General features: G+C 46.1%; 1 protein-coding gene across 3 annotated transcripts; it reads right to left on the bottom strand.

Moving 5' to 3' along the window:
- Positions 1 to 450: 450 nt before the first annotated feature.
- SRSF7 (serine and arginine rich splicing factor 7) lies at positions 451 to 23,534 on the bottom strand. Of its 3 annotated transcripts, XM_068102571.2 has the most exons (8): positions 23,424 to 23,534; positions 6,652 to 6,832; positions 6,325 to 6,498; positions 4,809 to 4,874; positions 4,653 to 4,688; positions 4,520 to 4,555; positions 3,965 to 4,042; positions 451 to 781 (listed from the first exon to the last, which is right to left on the bottom strand). In XM_068102571.2, exons 1-8 carry the CDS (start codon positions 23,446 to 23,448, stop codon positions 712 to 714), a joined length of 666 nt encoding a protein of 221 aa, XP_067958672.1. In that variant the 5' UTR covers positions 23,449 to 23,534; the 3' UTR covers positions 451 to 711. The 3 variants fall into 3 exon arrangements, with proteins under 3 accessions (XP_067958672.1, XP_067958673.1, XP_067958674.1); XM_068102572.2 differs by lacking the exon at positions 3,965 to 4,042; XM_068102573.1 differs by lacking the exons at positions 3,965 to 4,042; positions 4,520 to 4,555 and having other exon boundaries at positions 23,424 to 23,521.
- Between the last annotated feature and the right edge of the window lie 122 nt (positions 23,535 to 23,656).

Here is a 23,656-nt window from a genome sequence, read left to right as displayed (position 1 = left end):
AATGTCGATCCATAGAGGGGAAAAAAACCCCTAACGATGTGAATGGAGGAGTAAGAACCCCGAAGGTGGTGGCAAAAGTCGAACAACCCTTCCCTACCTCCCGAGACTCAGAATAAACTAGAACAAACCACAAAAATACTGCCATTCAAATTGAAGGCGTAGGTAATAAATGGATAGACATCGAAACCCCCAAACAATTCACAAATCCGTTTATTGGGTTAACTTGGATATCTATATTTATGGGAATTCGAGCTTGGTCGGTCATTAAAGACTCAAAATCCTTCCATATTCGCTTTACTGACGAGTGCTGATGTTTAAATTGCCACAAGAGTAATAATGTTAAATCGCTGCACAGGAACTCGTCCTCTCTCTTCCCTGGATGAAAGTTTTCCAAAAAACAATATCGACAACTCGACTCAGGTGAGAAAGAAAATGCATGACAAACACGACTTCAAATCTGGGATATTTATTTGGTCAAAAGCACAACATCCACACTGACGAGGCATAAATACCAGTCATTTTCTTTTAAAAATAAAACAAATCAAACAAATTAACAATTGCAGGTATCAATTCATCATGTTAGTCCATCTACATTGTGTTAATGTTCAAAGAAATGTTTTCGTTGGCCTAAAATGTAACAACCAAGAACGATCGACAAGGAGTCATTGAAGGTCCACGGCCTCGAGACGAGACGTCCACCTCGATGCTGGCTCACATGACTTGCTGTTCCTCCGGCCCGTTGTCCATGAGATGTTTATAAGGACTCCCAGACATGGATCGTCTGTTGAACAGGTGTGGAGCACTCCGATTAAAAAGAGGGTAAACAGTTCACGCATTTCAACAATTCATAATCATTTCTACCGTCGACTCAATATCGACCCGATAAAAAAACATCCTCAGACATGAAACCAGTTAATGGGAGTATTTCACATGACACCACACGTCAGGGGAGTCATCATGCACGAACAAACCTTCCCATTCTGCAAGACCACTTTTCATCAAAGGTATTATAACACCTGCACAACTTAAAAGGTAAAATTATTCAAAATTACAAAAAAACAACAAAAAAAAAACAGGAAAGGGCAATAACCTACCCAAATCTGCTTCAAACAGAATCGGGCACGTGGTCGTTGTTGTCTTTCGTGGCTGCTGGTTGCATCATTTTTGTGGAAGCGCGTTTTGTGCCGCTGATGTAGTGCCCCAATTAAGAGTGAACTGGTACTCAATTTGCCGACCTCGGAAGGATGACAGGCTGAGTCAACCCCCCTGGCGTTAATTCAACGATTGACCGGGATTCAAACTCAGGATCTTCGGATCCCAAGCCAGCACCCGAACCGCTAAGCCAACACCAGGCTCAGACACGTGGTTAAGACCAAGCAAAGCATCCATCACATTACATCCGGAAATAAAATAGAGAAAAGAAGAGCATTTATTGGGAGGTCAGAGGTTTGAACTCAACCCTGGCCAAGTACCAAGAAACACTAAAAATAGCCCCGAGTGGGCTGACTATCATCTCTTGAGGTTGTAGTTCAGACCTCTGCCGATCTGGGGAAACCCCCCTGGGAGGACCCTGATCCAAAATAGAAAAATCTTAAAACCAAGCGATACTGCAGACCATCGAGTAGAAGGACTGTATCCGGTTTCAGAGCAATCAGTTGCTAAATAAGGGATGAGAAGGGTTCCAACGCTTCAGGCGGTAGCTCCCCATGATCCGAATTCGAGAAATAAGAAAACGAATGATCCAAGATTGAGCGATCCTGTTGACCGGAGTAAAAGGGCTGTATCGGATTCAGAGCAATCGGTTGGTAAATAAGCGGCGAGTAGGGATCCGCAGTTTGGGGTATACACCCCACACGGCAGCCCTCATGATCTGAAATTTAAAAAAAAATTGAAGCCCAAGTGATTGTGTGGGCTGTCTTGTTTTCATGTGCCAAGTATCAGAACAATCAGCCATGAGATAAGCCAGTAGCAAAACGTTGACGGCCAGAGAGACATCTGGACATCACGACCCATTTTATAAGTTAATCTCTTCGAGAATCAAGATGAAATGACCTAGAAAAACAGGAAAAATGGAATGAATATGAATCGTCGTTTTAAGGCCATTTTCCCCGCTGGAGCGGGGGTTAGCCTTGCGGGCCCCATGACAATCATGGTTCCCTGTTTGAGGCAATGTTTTTATGGCCGGATGCACTTCCTGACGCCAACCCTTGGTCGCCTCTTACGATGCGCAGGGATACGGTGTACCTATTCTAAATCGGGGTACTCACCGGGATCATTCATCCCAGCAAGCTGGTACTCAATTTGCCGACCTCGGAAGGATGACAGGCTGAGTCAACCCCCCTGGCGTTAATTTAGCGATCGATCGGGATTCGAACCCAGGATCCTGGGATCCCAAGCCGGCACCCTAACCGCTAAGCCAACACCAGGCTACCTAGAAATAGACCTGTCCAACCTAGAAAAACAGGAAAGATGACAGTTATTTCTCCATGGTTTCTGAGATTTTAAAATAAATTCAGCCTCTTATGGGGGTGGGGGGGAACCACATTGGGAGAACAACCCCATAAGACTTTGAAGTAGATCTGCCTGATCTGCCTCAAACTAACCAGGAACTAATTTACACTGGATTTGTTTTATTTTTTAAAAAATTGCATAACTCACAGATGCAGCCAGTCCTGTACCAACCAAACACGGGCAGTGATTCCTTGTTTACAATAAAAAAAGTGAAAGCAAATCTACACTAGAACGGCACTCAGTAGAGAGCATACCTCCGCCTGGTTGGCCATATCACTCAATGGTGAAGAATCACTTTAAAAATTATACTAGCTGGATCCGGATCCGGATCTTTACCAAAATTGAAAAGATTCTTCCTTGTCTCACACACAACCTGTCCAACAAGTTTCGTCCAAATCCATCCATAACTTTTTGAGATATCCTGCTATGTATCGTTTTTGGCCCTATCTCCCAATGGTGAAGAATCACTTATAAAATTAAATAATTCTCATATCCAAATCCATATTTAGATCTTCATCAAAATCGAATCGAATCGTCCTTGTCAGACACCCAACCGGTCCACCAAGTTTCGTCCAAATCCACCCACAAGTTTTGGAGACATCCGTCTATGTATTGTTTTTGGCCCTATCTCCCAATGGTGAAGAATCACTTAAAAATTCTAGTAGCCGGATCCGAAATCTAATAATTTCATCCTTGTCACATACGCTACATCTCTGCAAAATTTCGTCCGAATCCATCCCCAACTTTGAGATATTTTGTTCACAAACGGACAGACAGACAGGGGTGAAAACATAACCTCCATCCACATTTGGTGGCAGAGGTAAAAATAATAAATAAACCCGACTGCAAGACATCAATGCAAACAACGATTTTAAAAAATAATAATATGGAAGCCGAAGCCAAATTTTGAAACCATGTGGTCCAAGTGCCGTAGTTTTTGAAGTCTTCAAAGAAAAATCCGACTTATTTTATAATCTTATTACTTATTACTTATTTGCTTCTCACGGCAGTTAGCATACCTGAGTCAACACTCACATGAACCTCATCCTAAAAGAGGCAGGGAGGGAGTGTGTGATGTGATGACTAAATAGTCTTTATTGAACGTCTCACACAGACAAAACTAGAGGTTCCAGGGAACCTGAACTGAACTGGTCGAAATCAACAAAAATTGATTTTTCAATATGGCCGCCCTGCCACGCCCATTTTTGGGAGTGCAACACCCAAATGCAATCCCAAACTAGTTTATGTCTTAAAGATGCTGCATAACAAGTTTCATCAAATTTAATCAATATTTGTGACTTTTAGAGCGGAGACGTCGAATTGTTTACAGACAGACAAACAGACAGACGACAGACGGCAGACGGCAGACGGACGACGGACACTGGGTGTCGACAAAAACTCAGCTGGACATAGTCCAGTTGAGTTAAAAACCAAACACACCGACACCACCAACCTTGGCTGCCGAGGAAAAGACTTGGAGCGAGAGCGCGACAAATGGCAGAGAGAGCCCGAATGGGAACGAGACCGGGAACTGGATGCAAAAGACAGTATCCCATCAGCTTTTGACAGAATGAAAAAAAACTACACCGTCTAATATCATATCCGCTAAAATGGAATGGGGAAGGGGGAGGGGGGGGGGGGATTCGAGCTCCAAAAAAAAATCCGAGGGTAGAAAAACAAAACCAAAAGGTAGATTAGCAAAAAAAAGGATTAGCCTTTTTGACAGTACAAATTGTTCTGGTTGTGGTAGTTCTTTTATTCCATCCAATATAGTGCAAGATTGATAAACCAAAAGGCAGAACTTAAATCACGAGAGTTTGGTCTAACGATCATAATTCCAAAACAAGGAGCAATACGCAACAATCCCTACAAAGTCTCAAAAGGTTTGAAAAGGTATCAAAAAATAATAAAAATAAACATCAACACAAGAGAGTTGATTGGTTGAGAGATGTTGGTAACAGTTTGCAATGGCTGCACTTGGAGGTATTAGGTCCAAAGCAATACTTGCCGATAAGGCTTCCTCATAGGACTGAGAGACCGGGACCTAAGGAAACGAAAGTCATTAGGGGATGCATTAGGATTAGGGGAGAGAGGGGGGGGATAAAAACCGAAGTAGGAATTCATTGATGAAGGTTTCATACCGAGATTGACTTCTACGTCCAGATCTTGACCTTGACCTGACAACAGGAAAATATAAGTAGGTTGGGGGGGTGGCGGGGGGCATGTTTAACACCACCTTTAAATCAAACGAAACGTTAAAACTGTAGCACTTTACTGTTCTGAACTCACAAACTTACCTACGTCTTTCACCCCTACTCTCACTCCTGCCATATCTCCTTCCTCTTGACCGAGACCTCGAGCGGCTGAAAACACATAGAAGACAAAAAGGGGGGAAAAAAAAAAATTACGTTTTCATTTATATATTTGCTTTTAGAACCTGAAAATCTCAATTAAATGTGAACATGTAAGCGTTTGCATGTGTCAGACAAATACACCACTGCTTAAAACATAAGTAATCTCATCATACTGCCACTTTCTCCCCAATTTAAAAACCCCAGTTGACAGAACAACGATTTATCAACCGGAAGTTGACAAAGGTGTACAAACCGCCTTGCATAGCAAAGCTGACGTTTCCAGCGCGAGCCCTTCATCCAAGCAACATGCTGGGCTGAGACAACAGACCAACGACTGAAACGTCTCGACTTTGCTTCTCACGGCAGTTAGCATACCTGAGTCAACTCTCAATTGAAAAAACAAAAACGTCGTTCTAATTGTTCGTCGATGCAACGACACCACTAGTCTTGACAAAGTCTAATATTATTCTATCTATTCCAGTTGAGAGAAAAGCCAATCAGTTACCATCCAAACTCCAGGTCAATCGACCTCACCATGGCCTCCTCACTGCAAAGCTTCCACGTCGTCTTCCGGTTCGCATCCTCTCTATAGCATCACATGGCATCATTTCCTGCTATGGCAAAAGTAACCTACCTTTTTCGCAAGCCTTGTTTGGCTGTTTATTTAAAAAAGAAAACCCAGAATATTGTTGCCAGATTCATACAAACACACAAACACACACACAAACAAACAAACACGCACCAATCCTGCTCTCACAATCCTACCCAGAATAACCTTATTAAAAGTAGACTTATTATGCTTCCAAAATGCATTTTGCTTTTGTTTTGCACCTGAAGGAAAAAATATACATAAATAATGCCGAACAGCAACCTTTTCCATGAACGCAGACTGCTTTCAAGGACGTTCACAGGGAGGTCTAGAAGGGTCTAAGAGGCGACGTCATCATCTTCGAGAGGTCAAATTTGCTGCCAAAACGGGTCGCAGAGTGGCATCACAGGAGAGAGCACTTGTTGCGGACCACGTTTTCACATTTATGCTGTTCTATTCGAAGTCATTTTGGGTTCGCAGACGCTCCCTCATCATTCAAGGATCTACGCCGCTCTAGTGCCGCGTTGTCTAGAAGCCATTCTATCGCGACGATCATGGCCTGCTTAAATGCATGGGGAGTGTCATATGCTGGAACCTGAAAGGTCCGCACCACGTGGGTTATTAAACAAAAAGGATTTAAAATAATAATTTTTAAAAATCAGTTCACCAAGGACAAAAAAAATAGAAATAAAAATAAAAACACACCAACATTATTACATTATTTATTGCACAAAATGAATAAAGCAAAAAATATATATTCGTTTTGGTAAACAAAACTTGTAAATGTATTTTGGCAAGATCTGTTTTGGATCAAGTCTGGTGTGATAGGTTGATGGCTCCCCTACTACCCCCCCGTCCCAGCCCAAGTACCTGGTACTCCTCCGGTGTCGAGAACGACAGTCATATGCGTAATGACCCCTTTCACCGCACTGGTAACATCGATCGTTCGGGTCAAAAGGCCTGCGGACCAAAGGGCGTCCGAAGCGAGGCCGCCGTGACATGCCATTCGACATCTCGACGCACACACGCGATCCGCAAATTAGCCTGAAATGGGGATCAAAGAGACATGGATGTAGCGAAAACATTATTCAAGCAGGTAAACTGAAAATGCAAAACCAGAACAGCATTTTGAGGTTAAATAATGGTTCGCCAAAGACTAACCCTAACCTCGGCAACAGCACATTGAAACAAACTCACTTTCCATCAAGGGCTCTGACCGAATCTTCAGCATCTCGTGGATCTTCAAACTCGACAAATGCAAATCCAGGTGGGTTTCGAGCAACCCATACGTTGCGGAGTGGTCCGTAATGCTCGAAGACCCTCTCTAGCTCAGCTTTCGCTGCTCCATTGCCCAGGTTTCCCACATATACTTTAGCATCTGCAAGGCAAAGGCAAGGGAAGAAATGATGTGTGGGTATTAACATGCCGGAGAGAAAACTAGCCGAATAAACAACCAAAAATATCGTATACAAACGATCAGGGATGCAGTTTGCAGAAAAAGCAAGGTAAGCAGATCTAAGTAACCCATCAGATTTACAGCTTAGAAAATCCGATTCAACACAAATTCAAATGCCCCAAAAAGCCAATAACAATTCCCCATACCATGGCCGATAAACGATCCAAACCTGATTGCAATTATATAGCTGGCAAGTGCAATCACAGGAAGTTGCAAACGATCAATATACAACTGGTAAAATGCCATGTTGAAACGTGCAAAACTTATTTGGATTTTCAAAAGTAAAATGGGAATCGATATCGTCTCTGGGTGAGGAGTAGGGGTGGGTGAGGGTAGGCTCCATTCACATCCTAAAATGCTCAGTCCACACGTAACAATACTCATTTCTAATCCCTTGATGCATTCAAAAATGGAAAGCATATTCTATTCACAAAAAGATGTGCACACATGTGCATGGCATGAGGAGAAGAGGCAGCACAACCTCAAGCAGATAACAAAAATGGTACCGTTGGAAAGTTAATAAACCATTTACTTGAAACAAAAATTAGTCTCCGTTTAATCTTAAACATGCTCGTCATAAAAGCACTCCTTCCGGCATCGAAGAGGAAGCGTGAATGGGCACTGAATTTAGCAGTTCAAATATTAGCATTTATTATTCTACAACAGCAGGAACAAAGGAGGACATGGAAGGAGCAAACAAAATTATATATAGTAATACTTATTGAAGCAAGCCTGGTGTTGGCTTAGCGGTTAGGGTGCCGGCTTGGGATCCTAGGATCCTGGGTTCGAATCGCGGTCGATTGCTGAATTAACGCCAAGGGGGTTGACTCAGCCTGTCATCCTTCCGAGGTCGGCAAATTGAGTACCAGCTTGCTGGGATGAATAACCACGGTGTGTACCCCGATTTAGAATAGGTACACCGTATCCCTGCGCACCGTAGGAGGGTGACCAAGGGTTGGCGTCAGGAAGTGCATCGGGCCATAAAAACATTGCCTCAAACAGGGAACCATGATTGTCATGGGGCCTGCAAGGCTAACCCCTGCTCCAGCGGGGAAAATGGCCTTAAAACGATCATTCATTCATTTCATTCAATACTTATTGAAGCTATAGAAAACTAGAAAGTAGAATTTGATGGGAATGCGACAATGGTCTGTCACTCAAGTTTTTGGGTCTGCCATAAACATGGGTCTAATATGCTAACACTTAGACTGCCATGCTAACACCAACACTTACAATAAGGTCTGCCATGCTAACACGATCTGCCATGGACTTTCCTGAGAAAACCACATTTCCAAGCTGGCCCCCAAAGTCTGTCACCGACTGGGCATCCTCCGTCGTGTGAAGTCCTTCCTTGGCACTTCCAAGAGCTCCTCACCAACAACAACACAACATGCATTTTAAAGGCCATTTTCCCGACTAGAGTGGGGGTGAGCCTTGCGGTCCCCATGACAAGCTTCTCCATTTTTCCCTATTTTCTGCATCTCTCCTTGTTAACCCCCTTGCCCACATTTCTTCTTCCACCATCTTTAGCCAAGTCTTTCTCGGTCTTCCCCGTCCTCTACTTCCTTCTACATTCATTTCCATCACTCTTCTCAACAAGTCACTTTCATCCTTCCTCAACACATGACCAAACCATCTCAACCTGTTCCTCTTCACAGCATCAACCACAGGCTCTATTCCCATCATCTTTCGCAATTCATCATTTGTCTTCCTCTCTCTCAACGATACTCCGCACATCCGTCACAACCATTCGCATTTCCACCCTTTCCAACCTTCGTTGCTGCTCTACATTCATTACCCATGTCTCGCTCCCATAAATCATAACACTTCTCACACATGCAGCATACACCTTTCCCTTCAGCTTCAACGACACTCCCCTCATCAGCACACCACTCAGTTCCCGAAACTTCTTCCACGCACATCTCACTCGAGCAACCGTTGCCGAGTCTGATCCACCTTCTCCATTTAGCATGTCTCCGAGGTAGCAAAATGTTTTCACACCTTCCAGCTTCACGCCGTCTCCAAGATCCAACTCAACATTTCCTCCATCTGCAGCTCCCTCTGTGCACACCTTACATTTGAATGTAGCTGCCACACTGGTTAATGACCCTCTCAGACCACTACATTTTTGATGAATCCACTCAGCGCACATTGTACATTGAATGGAGTTCACTCCGACACCCTTCCTACACACAGCACAGGGCCACTTCCCAGTTCTTTCCACCTCACCACATGCTTTACCACTTGCCATCACCTTCGTCTTTCCGATATTCACCTTCAGACCTTTTGTCTCCATACATTCCTTCCACTTGTTCATCTTTTCCTTCAGTCCATCCATACTTTCCGCAATCAACACCAAATCATCTGCCTACAACAACTCCCACGGTAAACGCTCCTTTACGTTCTGAGCCAGCACCTCCATCACAGCTACAAATAGTAGTGGACTTAGTACCGACCCCTGATGCACTCCCACCTTCACCTCAAACTCACCACTGTTCCTGTCCTTCATCCTTACAGCTGTGCACGCTCTCTTGTACATTGCCATCACTACTCTGATCAACCATTCCTCCACTCCAAACTTCCTCAATGCCCATGTCAATACTTTGCGTGGAACCCTATCGAATGCTTTCTCCAGATCAACAAACCCAAGAAACAACTTCTTCCTCTTCTCCATGTACTTCTCCTGCAACTGCCTCACAATGAAAAGCGCGTCTGTCGTTCCTCTTCCTGGCATAAATCCAAACTGCATTTCGTCGATCTTCACTTTCTTCCTTATCCTCCTCTCCAACACCCGTTCCAATACCTTCATTCCATGCTCCAATAACTTTATCGCTCGGTACGAGCCACACTCCAGAGGGTCACCTTTCCCCTTGTATAGAGGGATGAGGGTACTCAGTTCCCAATCCACTGGAATGCGGCCTTCTTTCACCACCAGATTACAGATCTCTGTCATTCTCTTCACACCCCAACTTCCTGCTGCCTTCAACATATCTCCCACAACTCCCATCGGCCCTCCCGCTTTTCTACCCTTCATTGCTTTTATAGCTTCCTCAACTTCCTTCTCAGTTATCTTCTCTGCCGGTCCTAAAACTGGGTTACTCTCTATGTTGCCATCCCATTCATTCTCTGTATTCAACAGCATTTCCATATGTCTTTTCCATCTTCCTTTAATTCCATCTGGGTCGACAACCATTTGTCCCACTTCATCCTTCAAGCAACTCACCCCCATCACATCACACCTCTCTTTCGCTATCTGCTTTGCAATCCTGAATACTGCTTTCTGACCCTCTTCCGAATCCAAGCGTTCTCCGAACATTTTCCCACATGCCTCCTGCGCCTTTGCTACCTCTTTCTTTGCAGCCTTCTTGGCTGCCTTATAACTTTCATGCTCAGCTGTTACTGCTCCCGTACGCTTCGCCTTCTGCCACTCCTTGAACTTCTTCCTCTTCTCGTCAATCCTCTTTCCAACTTCATCATCCCACCACCATGTTTCCGAGTGCCTCGGTGGTCCTTTTGTCCATCCACATACCTCACCAACGGCTCCCAACAGATTCGCTTTCATTGACATCCAACCACTTTCAAGCTCAACCACATCATCCTCGACCCGACTCAGCCTCTCTTTTAATGCCTCCCTCACTGTCACCTCTTTCAACCTCCACACCTTCATTCTCGGTTGGTACTTCACCCGCCGAGCTCTCCTCGCACCTTTCACCCTTATGTCGCAGACAACCAAGTGGTGCTGTGAAACAGCCTCCTCCCCCGGGATCACCTTTGTGTCCCGGAGGTGCCCCCTATCTCGCCTACGCACCATCAGGTAGTCAACGGTTGTCGTTGACCCACCTAACGTGTTTGTAACAAGCTTATTATCCTCTTTCTGGAACTGAGTATTACAAATCAACAAATCAGCTCCATCAGCAAACTCCAAAATCCTTTCACCTTCTCCATTTCTCACACCATATCCGTAACCCCCATGAACTCCCTCAAAACCATCCATACTCCTTCCCACATGTCCATTTAGGTCTCCTCCTACCACAACAACTTCCTCATCTTTCACGTTTTCCATCAGCTTCTCTATCGCACACCAGAACCTGTCCTTCTCTTCATCGCTTCGACCAACCTGCGGAGCATATCCCGAGATGACGTTCACCAAGAGCTTTCCAATCATCATTTTCACCATCATCAACCTATCACTCACTCTAGTCACACTCACCACACTGTCTACAAACTCCTCAGAAAACAGGACACCAACACCATTCACGCCCTCCAGGCACCCTTGCCACATAAACTTGTATTTCTGTCGCTGCCTACCCTTCACCATTCTCACACCACTTACCTTCCATCTCGTCTCTTGCACACAACATATGTCCACTCTTCTTCTGACCAATACTTCCACCATTTCTCCTGATCTCCCTGTCATTGTCCCTACATTCCATGTCCCAAACCTCAGAAACCGATCTCCACTTCGGGCTGTACCCTGCCCATATGTAGTTGTAATTGTCATGGTTCTCTTTTTGAGGCAATGTTTTTATGGCCGGATGCCCTTCCTGACGCCAACCCTCTTAGTCGTCTCTTACGACACGCAGGGATACGGTGTACCTATTCTAATCCAGGGTACACACTGCTCCTTCCTCACTACATACAAAGCTTTAATCTGCAGCTTGATGGAATACTGCTCTCCCTTCTGGGCTGGTGCTCCTGCCTCACACCGAGCTCGGCTTCACGCTGTGGAAACCAAAGCATTCAGAATCATTGGTATCTCCCATGATGAAGCTGATTCTAAGGTCCTTTCTCTCTCTCACCGCAGGCAGGTTGGTGGTCTTTCTGTCTTCTACACACTCCTCTCCGGCCTAGCTCCCCCTGCACTGCCCACCAAATATTCCTGCAGGACACACAAGATCTGCCAGCAACCCTCTTCTGGCGAAACTACCAAAATCAAGACTCTCTGCTCACCTTCACTCTTTTATTCCTCTTTACTCCCACCTCTGGAACAAACTCCCTCACTCTATTCAATCCAACTCCTCCCTCCAGGTCTTTAAAACAGCTGTTCACCACCATCTCTTATCTTCCCCCATCCAAAACCTTGATCTTTTCTACCGCTGTTAAAACACCCCAAATCCACCTCCTTCAATCTCCAACTTCTTTCCTAAAATTCCGAGTTGTGCTCATTTGCTTTATACCGTGTACCCCTCCCCTTCCTCCCCCAGCCCTCTCCCTTGCACAGATCTACCCACACCCGTGTTCTCTATTGTTTTTGTGCTTGTGTGCTTCCCTCTCTCTCCCCCTCATCTCCCACTCCCTTTATTGTATGTGTTATGTGTCCGTGCATGTTTTCGTGTTTAATGTGTTTACTCTTACACGAGCCTCAACTCTGTATACAAAAAAAAATTAAAAATAAAAATAAATGGATATGCATCCACACACGAGAGCTCGACTTGCTTACGCTTGATCTCAATTAAAGGTCATGTGAAAAATTAAGTCCCTTGAGCAGGAGAGCGACAGCGAGAAGACAGATATCAGATGCTTCTAATTAGAGTTATTGTCTGCAAAATGATTATATATATATATATATATATATATATATATATATATATATATATATATATATATATATATATTGTAACGGTTTTGAGAAGTGTGTAACGAATTTGAAAAGTGTAACGGTTTTTGAGAAGTGTAACAATTTTGGAGGAAGTGTAACGAATGTAAAAAGTATGGTTTTGTTATGTGTAACACCCTGTTAATGTAAATAATGGTCGCAGCCGTCCTCCTAGTTAATTCCATGAAACTTACACGCAGGTCACGATATATCTTTTTAAATAGTGTATTTCCTTATTCTATGTAGGCTAAATATGTGTTTCCCACTAGATTGACTTTGCATTGTATCAAACAAAATAAGCATAGGCCCTTGCAATTTCCCCAATCATCTCCGCTCTCCAAAGTTCCTTTCAAAAGGGTGCGAGTTGTGTTCAATCCCGCAAGCCGCCATTGCCCATGTGCTAATCTCGGAGAAGAAAGGCGTGTCTCCACCTCGTCATAGAAGGGAGGAGTGAGCCAGAGGGTCGCATGTCCAATCAGCACCGCGGTGAGCGACCCGGTAGGCGTGCCCTCGCAGCCGGCGGCTTGATTCCGCCCCGAGTTATAAAAGCGACTGTAAGGGACTGCTTTAAGAGATGACCTGGGAGATGAGCGAAGAGGCGGCACCAAGAGGAGCGGTGAGATGCGAAACGCTCCAAGCCAAAGAGGAGAGGTACTCGGCAAGGAAACCAGCTTTGGAGAGACGCGCTGAAAGGAGGGAGACGGCTCCACCAGAAGAAGAGGAGCAGGTGTGCCGAACCAGCGCGTGACGTCTACAGCAGCGGATACGCGACGGAGGGTTTTCCCGCCAAAAACCGCGAGGAATTGAGAGCTGCTGCCTCCGACCCCGCCTCCCTCTCCAGCAATCCACCTCAAGCCCTACCTGCCTGCAATATTCCCCGAGTAAGTGTGAACGTCGTCTGTCCTACTCGTTGTCTTGGGGTTAAGTAAAATGAATAGTGTAAGTTAACGATTCGCTGTGTGACTGCTTCTTCCATCCATTGCTTGTGTGTGTATAATAAATCTGTTCTTCCTCCGTACTCTGTCTTCTTCTCTTTTCATTCTCTTTCGGTCCCTTTAGAGGTTTCCCGATTGAATATCTGCGGTGCGATCTGGTCAACGTCGGGTGGAATCGGGTTCTAATCGTGGAGTAACTGTTCGGACGCGGTAATACACCACCGCTCGGTCAATATAACATCTAAAACCGCGTCTAACAATATATATATATATATATATATATATATATATATATATATATATATATATATATATATATATATATATGCGGTTTACTGAATAAAGAATGACCCCCCCCCCCCCCCCCCCCCCCCACAGGTAGTTGCACCACAACATGTAGCCTCGCTTTAGTTCAGTTATTTCTTAGTAAATGTAAGCGTAGTCTCCTTTCCTGTGTTAAAGTGCGTTGAGCAGGCCAGTGAGTTAGGTGTTCTTTGGGCTCGAATGCCATGTGGTAGGCCTGGAACAAGTCTGGCAAGGCCAAAGGGAGGAGCTGCAGGGGAGTGGCCTGTAGGCGGCGAGCAGCCAATCGGAGCTCAAGGGGAGTGGCTCACAACAGCAGCAAGAGGAGGGGCTTGGAACATTCGGGTAAGGCTGGGGAGGGGCCATATAAAACCCTGCCCCGTGCCCCCCGCGGCAGAGGTGAGAGCTGTGAGAGTCAGACAGAGCTTGAGAGTTGGTTCGTGCCCGAGTTCGTGGTTTGAGAGCGTTGTGAGCGCAGTGAGAAAGAGACATTGTCGCAGCACGAGTGAAGTCCCTTGCTTGTTATACAATGTTATAGCCCTCTTTACACGAACTATCCCTCTGCCCTGCGCTCTGCGGCTGTGTTAATCGTGCTTGTGGAGACGATCCATTCCGGAGCCACAGACGCCCGATCTCCCTGCCTGCGCTCTCAGCATACGTGCCGTCAACACCCGAGGGCCACGCCAGGCGAGCTGTCCGGAGTGAACGGCGCCAAGGACGCGAGCGTGAACTTGTCCTTCCTCCTTTTCCCTGCGTGAGTGAGTGGGCCCATGTCTGGGTGATAAGATAAGAGCTCTGCCGCTCCATTCCTCTTCCCTCAGATCGGCAGTCTGCAGCCTCCTCACTCTCTGAAGACCTGGACAAAATCACAGACTGGTCAAACAAGTGGAACACCGAACATGTCTTTCAATCCTGACAAATCTCACACTCTTACTATGTCTCTCCGAAAAGATCTACTTTCTCAACCATCCTCTCCAAGAAGTTCTGTCGCTCAAGCTTTTGGGTCTCACTATCTGCCATGATCTTCCTTGGGAAAACCACATTTCCAAGCTGACCTGCAAAGCCAGTCGCCGACTGGGCATCCTCCGTCGTGCGAAGTCCTTCCTAGGCACACCTGAGCTCCTCACCACATACAAGGCTTTCATCCGCAGCTCAATGGAATACTGTTCTCCCCTATGGGCTGGTGCTCCTGCCTCACACCTAGCTCGGCTTCACGCTGTTGAAACCAAAGCTTTCAGAATCATTGGAATCTCCCGCGATGAAGCTATCTCTGAGGGCCTTTCACTCACTCACCGCAGGCAGGTAGGTGGTCTTTCTGTCTTCTACCGACTCCTCTCCGGCCTTGCTCCCCCAGCTCTCTCTGTGCTCTGTCCCCCAAATATTCCTACAGGTCGCACAAGATCTGCCAGCAAGCCTCTGATGGTTAAACTGCCGAAATCTCGGCTCTCTGCTCACCTTCACTCCTTCATTCCTCTTTTCTCCCGCCTCTGGAACAAACTCCCACACTCCCTTCAATCCCACTCCTCCCTCCAGGTCTTTAAAACAGCTGTTCACCACCATCTCTTATCGTCCCCCATCCAAAACCTTGATCTTTTCTACCCCCACTAATTCACCCCAGATCCACCTCGTTTGTAATTCCAACTTCTTTCCTGGTAGTCCTGGCAGTGTCCATATGTTTTATGCCTCTCCCACCCCCTTTCCCATGCCTCCCCCCCAAAGCCCTCTCCCTCCCACAGATCTCTCGATGTCTCCATGTCTCTCGGTTCCTGCTCTCAAATGTTGTGTTTGTGTCCTTCCCCCTCTCTCCCCATCTTGTCTACCGCTCCCGATGTTATTTGTTTTATGTGTCGGTTTGTCGGTTATGTGTCGGTTTGTCGGTTTGTCTTTCTGTGTGACAAATGTTCGCTCTTTCACGAGCCTCGATCTTGTATACAAAAAAATAATAATAATAAAAAAGTTAAGACTGATTAAGTGCCTGCTCTGTCTCTTCGCCTTGTCTAGCTGTAAATAAACCTGTTCTTTCTTCCATTTGACCGTTCATCATTTCACTATTGGCTTAGCATCGCACAAATAAAACCGCTCGAATCGGGTTCAATAAAAGTAACGGCACGAGTCACGTGATACGCAAACCGCTCGGCGTATTCGATTAGCGTGGCTTGTGCGAGGTCCAGTCCCCGTTTTCGTGGCAGCGTGGGTACCGAAGGTACATGTGGAATCGACCCGATACCCTTTCCCACGCTCGCTACAGGAGTGGCGACTCGGCCTTGTGGACACGAAGACCCAAGGGGGGAAAGGGGTTTAACCCCCCCTCTGTACGTCGATGGGCTTCGAGAGATCCGCAACTATATATATATATATTATATATATATATATTGTATACAGAATCGAAGCTCGTGTAAGAGCTAAAAGCTAAATTTAATTTTAAAAAATCAACAAAAAATTGTAAGAGCTAAATTTCAACAGGTACATGATCTTTGATCTATTCAATCTAAAATTGAATCAATTCATTGTTGTATTACAGTCCATATAGACGTGTATCAAATATGGTTGAAATCTTTCCTTATTTTTTATGTTGAAGACTCCAGGCATGGACCATATAGCCCTCATCGAGGCCAGGCCTTAAATAAAAGAGAAGCAAAGTGTATGATGAAAAGTGTATGATGTTTTTTGCGAGAAAGATTAATGCCAGCCCAGAAGCTATAGTTTGAGTGAGACAAAGCAAAACCAGCAATCCTGACATGGAGAGTGTAAGATGGTTGTGGGCACCACTTTAACGCTCCTAAGTCCGAAGGGGAATACCACCCTGGGCGGTTGCTGTCTACAACCTACTATCTTGATTGGTTCACAAGTTATTGCAGTAACACAAATTTTAAATTAAAGGACACTTGACCTTAAGACTGTGACCTTTTGAACCTAAAATTTAATCAGTTAATCTTCGTATTACAGTCCATAGTTATGCCAATTTTAGTCAAAATCCCTTTGGTGATTCGCAAATCATCGCAGTAACGAAAATCTGCTAATTTCAGCTAGGGGTCACAGCACATTTGACCCCTTAAATCCAAAATCTAAGCAGTTCATCTTTGCATTATAATACACACTTTTGCACCAAGTTTAGTTGTTTTTTTTAATCCCTTCAGTGGCTCAAGTTATCGTGCCAGATGGACAACCCAAAAACAATGCCTTCAACACCGAAGGCATAAAATATATAAAAGTACACGGAAGGACCACACACAACTGTTATTTTTTTTAAATAATATTAAATTCACATGTTTCACTTCATCCTACACCCTCATTGAGACTCAGATGGACATGTAATAAGTTTGTGAAGTACAACATTCCGTCTTTTGATTAGATCCGTCAGCGAAGTGATGACGGGTAAACACGCCTAGTACATTAAAACTATGATGGTTGAGCACATATCTCCGCCAAGCTGAACAGTTTGGATTTTGTATCTCAAAGATAGGCTGGATCTGGATCCGGAAATGAACCAAAATCTAATCGGCTTCTTCTTATCACCTACCCAACTCATCCACCAAGTTTCGTCATAATCTATTCATAACTTTTTTTTAATATCAAGTTATATATCGTTTTTGGCTCCATCTCTCAATCCAGTCAAGAATGACCAAGAAAATTAATTATTGTATCAGATCCAGACCTTCACCAAAATGGAATAAATTCGTCCTCGTCACACACCCAACCTGTCCACCAATATTTCGCGGAATTCGTCCATAACTTTGATCTATCGTGCTATAAAGTACATCGCTTTGACCGTATACCTCAATGATGAAGAATCACTAAAAATTATAGTATGCAGATCCAGATCTTCACCACAATCGAATAAATTAATTCTCCTCACACACCCAACTTCTCCAACAAAATTCATCTGAATTGGTCCACAACTTTTTGAGATATCCCGATCACAGACAGACAGGGGTGAAGACATAACCTCTGTCCACCTTAGTTGGAGGAGGTTAAAAAAAATTAAAAACAACGTTCCATATTTAATGTGTCCCCCAATGTTGATTGCATATACAAAGTTTCATTCAAAAATGTCTAAAACGTGCCGGTAATTGCATTTTCTTCGTATTTGACCTTTTGACCCCACCCCAGGGGACATCATGACTACTATGTTTGCTGAATTTCTGCTCAACCAATAGGAGATATTGAGACAGCCAGACAGGAGCAGAATAGAAAATGCCACAGCGTGGGCATAGAGATGCAATGCAGTGGAGTAACTGAGTGTAGAGAAATTGGAGTATTAGAGAGGTCTTCCCACCCCAAATTTTTTTTCCCTGCATCAATGGACATTAAACCAGTGTGGAGAGGAGTCAAAGGAGCATGCCACCAAAACAAGGGATTTGCAAGCAGGCACCAACAGTATCTTACGATAATTCACCAAATGTCCGTCCATCCGTTCGAAGGTACCGCAAAAACGGCTCAACCGATTGCAACGATATTTTGGGTGGGTGTTCCTGGGACCCCTGGGAGTAAAATAGGCTATATTGTTTTTCCAATTTTTTTTCCAATTTCCAATTTTTCCAATTTTCCAGTTTTACCAAACAGGATGGAATAATATTTACTGATATGAACAGTGATGTGGCTTTTGTTGAAATTCTACAAATACTGTTTATTCTACATACCAGGAGGGAGTAGATCGACTCCTGACAAACTCTTCCTATATAAACATGCAGCTCCGATGTAACATGGAAACGTGTGCAAAGCGACTGAGAAACAGGTGTAGCGGCCGCTTCCGTGTTACAGATTCGGCGCGCACTCTTCACACATAAATGTGCGACTGAGAAAGACATGTAGCGGCCGCTTCCGTTTTGCAGAATTCAATCTTTTTTCAAAATGGGCACCATGTACTGTTCAGATTTTGATGATTTGCATGTGATATGATTCAACGGATGTTTATATGAATCGTTTAAAATAAAAAAGCCTTCAATTTCTGATATTTGGCCTTTTCATTTGGGCCTCCCAATTGAATCTCCACCCATAGGGTGGGTACCGTTGCTAGTTACATGAATGTATCATTGGGCATTCTAACAAAAGCAATGAGGCGTTGTATGTCAGTATCATTTATTGGATCCTGGTTTGCAGCGTCAGTCTCCAGTTGTAATAAGCTTCTGCATATTAATAATAATAATGTCGTGTAATATTTTACTGGCAGAACATTGGAGACCTAGTCTTCGGAGTTTCATTTGAAGTCGATGTTTGTGTCGGTGTCAATGCAATGCCGTTTGTTTATTGATAAGCAATTTTAAAGGGTTGCACCGAGCTACAGCAATAACAAAATGACACTTCTGCCACCCACCCATTCATTCCCCAGTTTCATCCTTCATTGGACAGTTCAGGCCTGTTCAAACACATGCGGCACATGGGAGCTGTGTACGTCATTTCTGACAGCATGGCTGTGCTTGCCGAGTGCTCACGATAAGTTGCCAGGTAATGGGAATCTCATCTGGGTGCCAAGTAGTAGTAACTCAACACCCCTTCATAGAAAGACACCAAGTGGCATCTCTTGATGTCCACCAGCAAATGCTGGCAGTACGCGTCCAGCCATCTGAGCTCGAGCTCCATTTGACTAAGTTTCAGTGGCAGATGGGAAAACCTCTGTGTTGACAAGCGATTTTTTCAAAGTAGTCCAAGACAATGTTATTCACAAAATCTACTCCACTTTTTTTTGTAGTATATATTTAAGAATCATACATCAAGAAGCGTTCCACGCTGAGGTTACATGGCGGAGATAACAATTTTGAGCCGGAACTTGAAGTTAAGTGACCAGAAAGGTTCCATATGCAGGATGAGGCATCCATGTTTGCCCCTTGAGTGGATGGCTGGAGGAACGATCTGGCAGCATCAGTCGATGGTGGATCCCACGGTGAATTTGTCGAAGTGGAGGCAAGTTATCACCAGCACCATGACCAAATGACAAACTCCTGCCACATTCAATTGAACATCCGGTTTGGCCAGCCAGTTCGTGAAAAACGTTGACCAAATATGTATCCCGGACGCAAATTTTCCCCCAAACATGTGAATGAGGCAGCTCTCATGTGGTTAAACTCGTACATTACATCACGTCTTACTTCATTACATCCTGTCCCGATTCCCTCCCATTGAACCATGGACGCGACCACGATTTTGTCATGGCTGCGAGGGTATTTTGGAACATAACCAACCAGATCATTCGTTACGTTTAAGGTTTAGCGTTTAGGGATAGCGTAGTTAGGGATATCGTGATTAAGGTTTATCGTGGTTAAGGTTTATCGTGGTTAAGGTTTATCGTGGTTAAGGTTTATCGTGGTTAAGGTTTATCGTGGTTAAGGTTTATCGTGGTTAAGGTTTATCGTGGTTAAGGTTTATCGTGGTTAAGGTTTATCGTGGTTAAGGTTTATCGTGGTTAAGGTTTATCGTGGTTAAGGTTTATCGTGGTTAAGGTTTATCGTGGTTAAGGTTTATCGTGGTTAAGGTTTATCGTGGTTAAGGTTTATCGTGGTTAAGGCTTTGCGTGGTCGGTTAAGGCTTTGCGTGGTCGGTTAAGGCTTTGCGTGGTCGGTTAAGGCTTTGCGTGGTCGGTTAAGGCTTTGCGTGGTCGGTTAAGGCTTTGCGTGGTCGGTTAAGGCTTTGCGTGGTCGGTTAAGGCTTTGCGTGGTCGGTTAAGGCTTTGCGTGGTCGGTTAAGGCTTTGCGTGGTCGGTTAAGGCTTTGCGTGGTCGGTTAAGGCTTTGCGTGGTCGGTTAAGGCTTTGCGTGGTCGGTTCAGGCTTTGCGTGGTCGGTTCAGGCTTTGCGTGGTCGGTTCAGGCTTTGCGTGGTCGGTTCAGGCTTTGCGTGGTCGGTTCAGGCTTTGCGTGGTCGGTTCAGGCTTTGCGTGGTCGGTTCAGGCTTTGCGTGGTCGGTTCAGGCTTTGCGTGGTCGGTTCAGGCTTTGCGTGGTCGGTTCAGGCTTTGCGTGGTCGGTTCAGGCTTTGCGTGGTCGGTTCAGGCTTTGCGTGGTCGGTTCAGGCTTTGCGTGGTCGGTTCAGGCTTTGCGTGGTCGGTTCAGGCTTTGCGTGGTCGGTTCAGGCTTTGCGTGGTCGGTTCAGGCTTTGCGTGGTCGGTTCAGGCTTTGCGTGGTCGGTTCAGGCTTTGCGTGGTCGGTTCAGGCTTTGCGTGGTCGGTTCAGGCTTTGCGTGGTCGGTTCAGGCTTTGCGTGGTCGGTTCAGGTTTTGCGTGGTCGGTTCAGGTTTTGCGTGGTCGGTTCAGGTTTTGCGTGGTCGGTTCAGGTTTTGCGTGGTCGGTTCAGGTTTTGCGTGGTCGGTTCAGGTTTTGCGTGGTCGGTTCAGGTTTTGCGTGGTCGGTTCAGGTTTTGCGTGGTCGGTTCAGGTTTTGCGTGGTCGGTTCAGGTTTTGCGTGGTCGGTTCAGGTTTTGCGTGGTCGGTTCAGGTTTTGCGTGGTCGGTTATGCGTGGTCGGTTCAGGTTTTGCGTGGTCGGTTCAGGTTTTGCGTGGTCGGTTCAGGTTTTGCGTGGTCGGTTCAGGTTTTGCGTGGTCGGTTCAGGTTTTGCGTGGTCGGTTCAGGTTTTGCGTGGTCGGTTCAGGTTTTGCGTGGTCGGTTCAGGTTTTGCGTGGTCGGTTCAGGTTTTGCGTGGTCGGTTCAGGTTTTGCGCGGTCGGTCAAGGTTTTGCGCGGTCGGTCAAGGTTTTGCGCGGTCGGTCAAGGTTTTGCGCGGTCGGTCAAGGCTTAGCGCGGTCGGTCAAGGCTTAGCGCGGTCGGTCAAGGCTTAGCGCGGTCGGTCAAGGCTTAGCGCGGTCGGTCAAGGCTTAGCGCGGTCGGTCAAGGCTTAGCGCGGTCGGTCAAGGCTTAGCGCGGTCGGTCAAGGCTTAGCGCGGTCGGTCAAGGCTTAGCGCGGTCGGTCAAGGCTTAGCGCGGTCGGTCAAGGCTTAGCGCGGTCGGTCAAGGCTTAGCGCGGTCGGTCAAGGCTTAGCGCGGTCGGTCAAGGCTTAGCGCGGTCGGTCAAGGCTTAGCGCGGTCGGTCAAGGCTTAGCGCGGTCGGTCAAGGCTTAGCGCGGTCGGTCAAGGCTTAGCGCGGTCGGTCAAGGCTTAGCGCGGTCGGTCAAGGCTTAGCGCGGTCGGTCAAGGCTTAGCGCGGTCGGTCAAGGCTTAGCGCGGTCGGTCAAGGCTTAGCGCGGTCGGTCAAGGCTTAGCGCGGTCGGTCAAGGCTTAGCGCGGTCGGTCAAGGCTTAGCGCGGTCGGTCAAGGCTTAGCGCGGTCGGTCAAGGCTTAGCGCGGTCGGTCAAGGCTTAGCGCGGTCGGTCAAGGCTTAGCGCGGTCGGTCAAGGCTTAGCGCGGTCGGTCAAGGCTTAGCGCGGTCGGTCAAGGCTTAGCGCGGTCGGTCAAGGCTTAGCGCGGTCGGTCAAGGCTTAGCGCGGTCGGTCAAGGCTTAGCGCGGTCGGTCAAGGCTTAGCGCGGTCGGTCAAGGCTTAGCGCGGTCGGTCAAGGCTTAGCGCGGTCGGTCAAGGCTTAGCGCGGTCGGTCAAGGCTTAGCGCGGTCGGTCAAGGCTTAGCGCGGTCGGTCAAGGCTTTGCGCGGTCGGTCAAGGCTTTGCGCGGTCGGTCAAGGCTTTGCGCGGTCGGTCAAGGCTTTGCGCGGTCGGTCAAGGCTTTGCGCGGTCGGTCAAGGCTTAGCGCGGTCGGTCAAGGCTTAGCGCGGTCGGTCAAGGCTTAGCGCGGTCGGTTAAGGCTTAGCGCGGTCGGTTAAGGCTTAGCGCGGTCGGTTAAGGCTTAGCGCGGTCGGTTAAGGCTTAGCGCGGTCGGTTAAGGCTTTGCGCGGTCGGTTAAGGCTTTGCGCGGTTGGTTAAGGCTTTGCGCGGTTGGTTAAGGCTTAGCGCGGTTGGTTAAGGCTTAGCGTGGTTGGTTAAGGCTTAGCGTGGTTGGTTAAGGCTTAGCGTGGTTGGTTAAGGCTTAGCGTGGTTGGTTAAGGCTTAGTGTGGTTGGTTAAGGCTTAGCGTGGTTGGTTAAGGCTTAGCGCGGTTGGTTAAGGCTTAGCGCGGTTGGTTAAGGCTTAGCGCGGTTGGTTAAGGCTTTGCGCGGTTGGTTAAGGCTTAGCGTGGTTGGTTAAGGCTTAGCGTGGTTGGTTAAGGCTTAGCGTGGTTGGTTAAGGCTTAGCGTGGTTGGTTAAGGCTTAGCGTGGTTGGTTAAGGCTTAGCGTGGTTGGTTAAGGCTTAGCGTGGTTGGTTAAGGCTTAGCGTGGTTGGTTAAGGCTTAGCGTGCGTGGTTAAGATTTGGCGTGGTTAGGGATAGCGTGGTTACACTTACAGTTACAGAAATATCATTCAAAATGTAAGGTGTTCAGTAGCACTGGTACATGACAGGAAACCTGATATACATCGTTTTGTACCCTATCCATAAAGTAATGACGAAAATAAATAAAATTATTTCGCCAGGAAAAAACGAATAGGTGATCATTATTTTGGATAAACATCAACACAAACTACAAAGCTGATGCGGATTAAATAGGAAACCGAGGTAAAGCAAGTTAACGCCGCATGGCATGAAGGCCTCTGCCCAAAACGTCCGTGACTGACATCTTAGTTACAAGCGTTAAAGATTTATTCCATAGCGTTGATAAAAATTAACAACCCCCGAATCGATCAAAAATACGATGAAGACTGAATCACGAATGCGACAGCCAGCAGATGCTCACCAGCGTTCCGGCTGAATCGCGACATAACGACAAGATGGCGACAGCAGGAAACGGAGACAAAAAAAACCGCGGCAAATTGTATAATGGCGGCTCGGAAAAAAGTCACTGTTGTTGTTTATTGCTCTTCAGATCATTACGCAAAAGCGTAAATCATATGTTACAAATTTCAATAGCACGCATAATTTGAACAACTTGTTGAAATATAATCTCATGGTGACTGAAAACTAACAATT

This window comes from Myxine glutinosa, chromosome 6 (genome assembly GCF_964187855.1).
Source record: "Myxine glutinosa chromosome 6, kmMyxGlut1.1, whole genome shotgun sequence".
Taxonomy (NCBI): Eukaryota; Metazoa; Chordata; class Myxini; order Myxiniformes; family Myxinidae; genus Myxine; species Myxine glutinosa.
The sequence above is the reverse complement of the archived record's forward strand: the minus strand, read 5'-3'. Positions and strand labels throughout refer to the sequence as shown.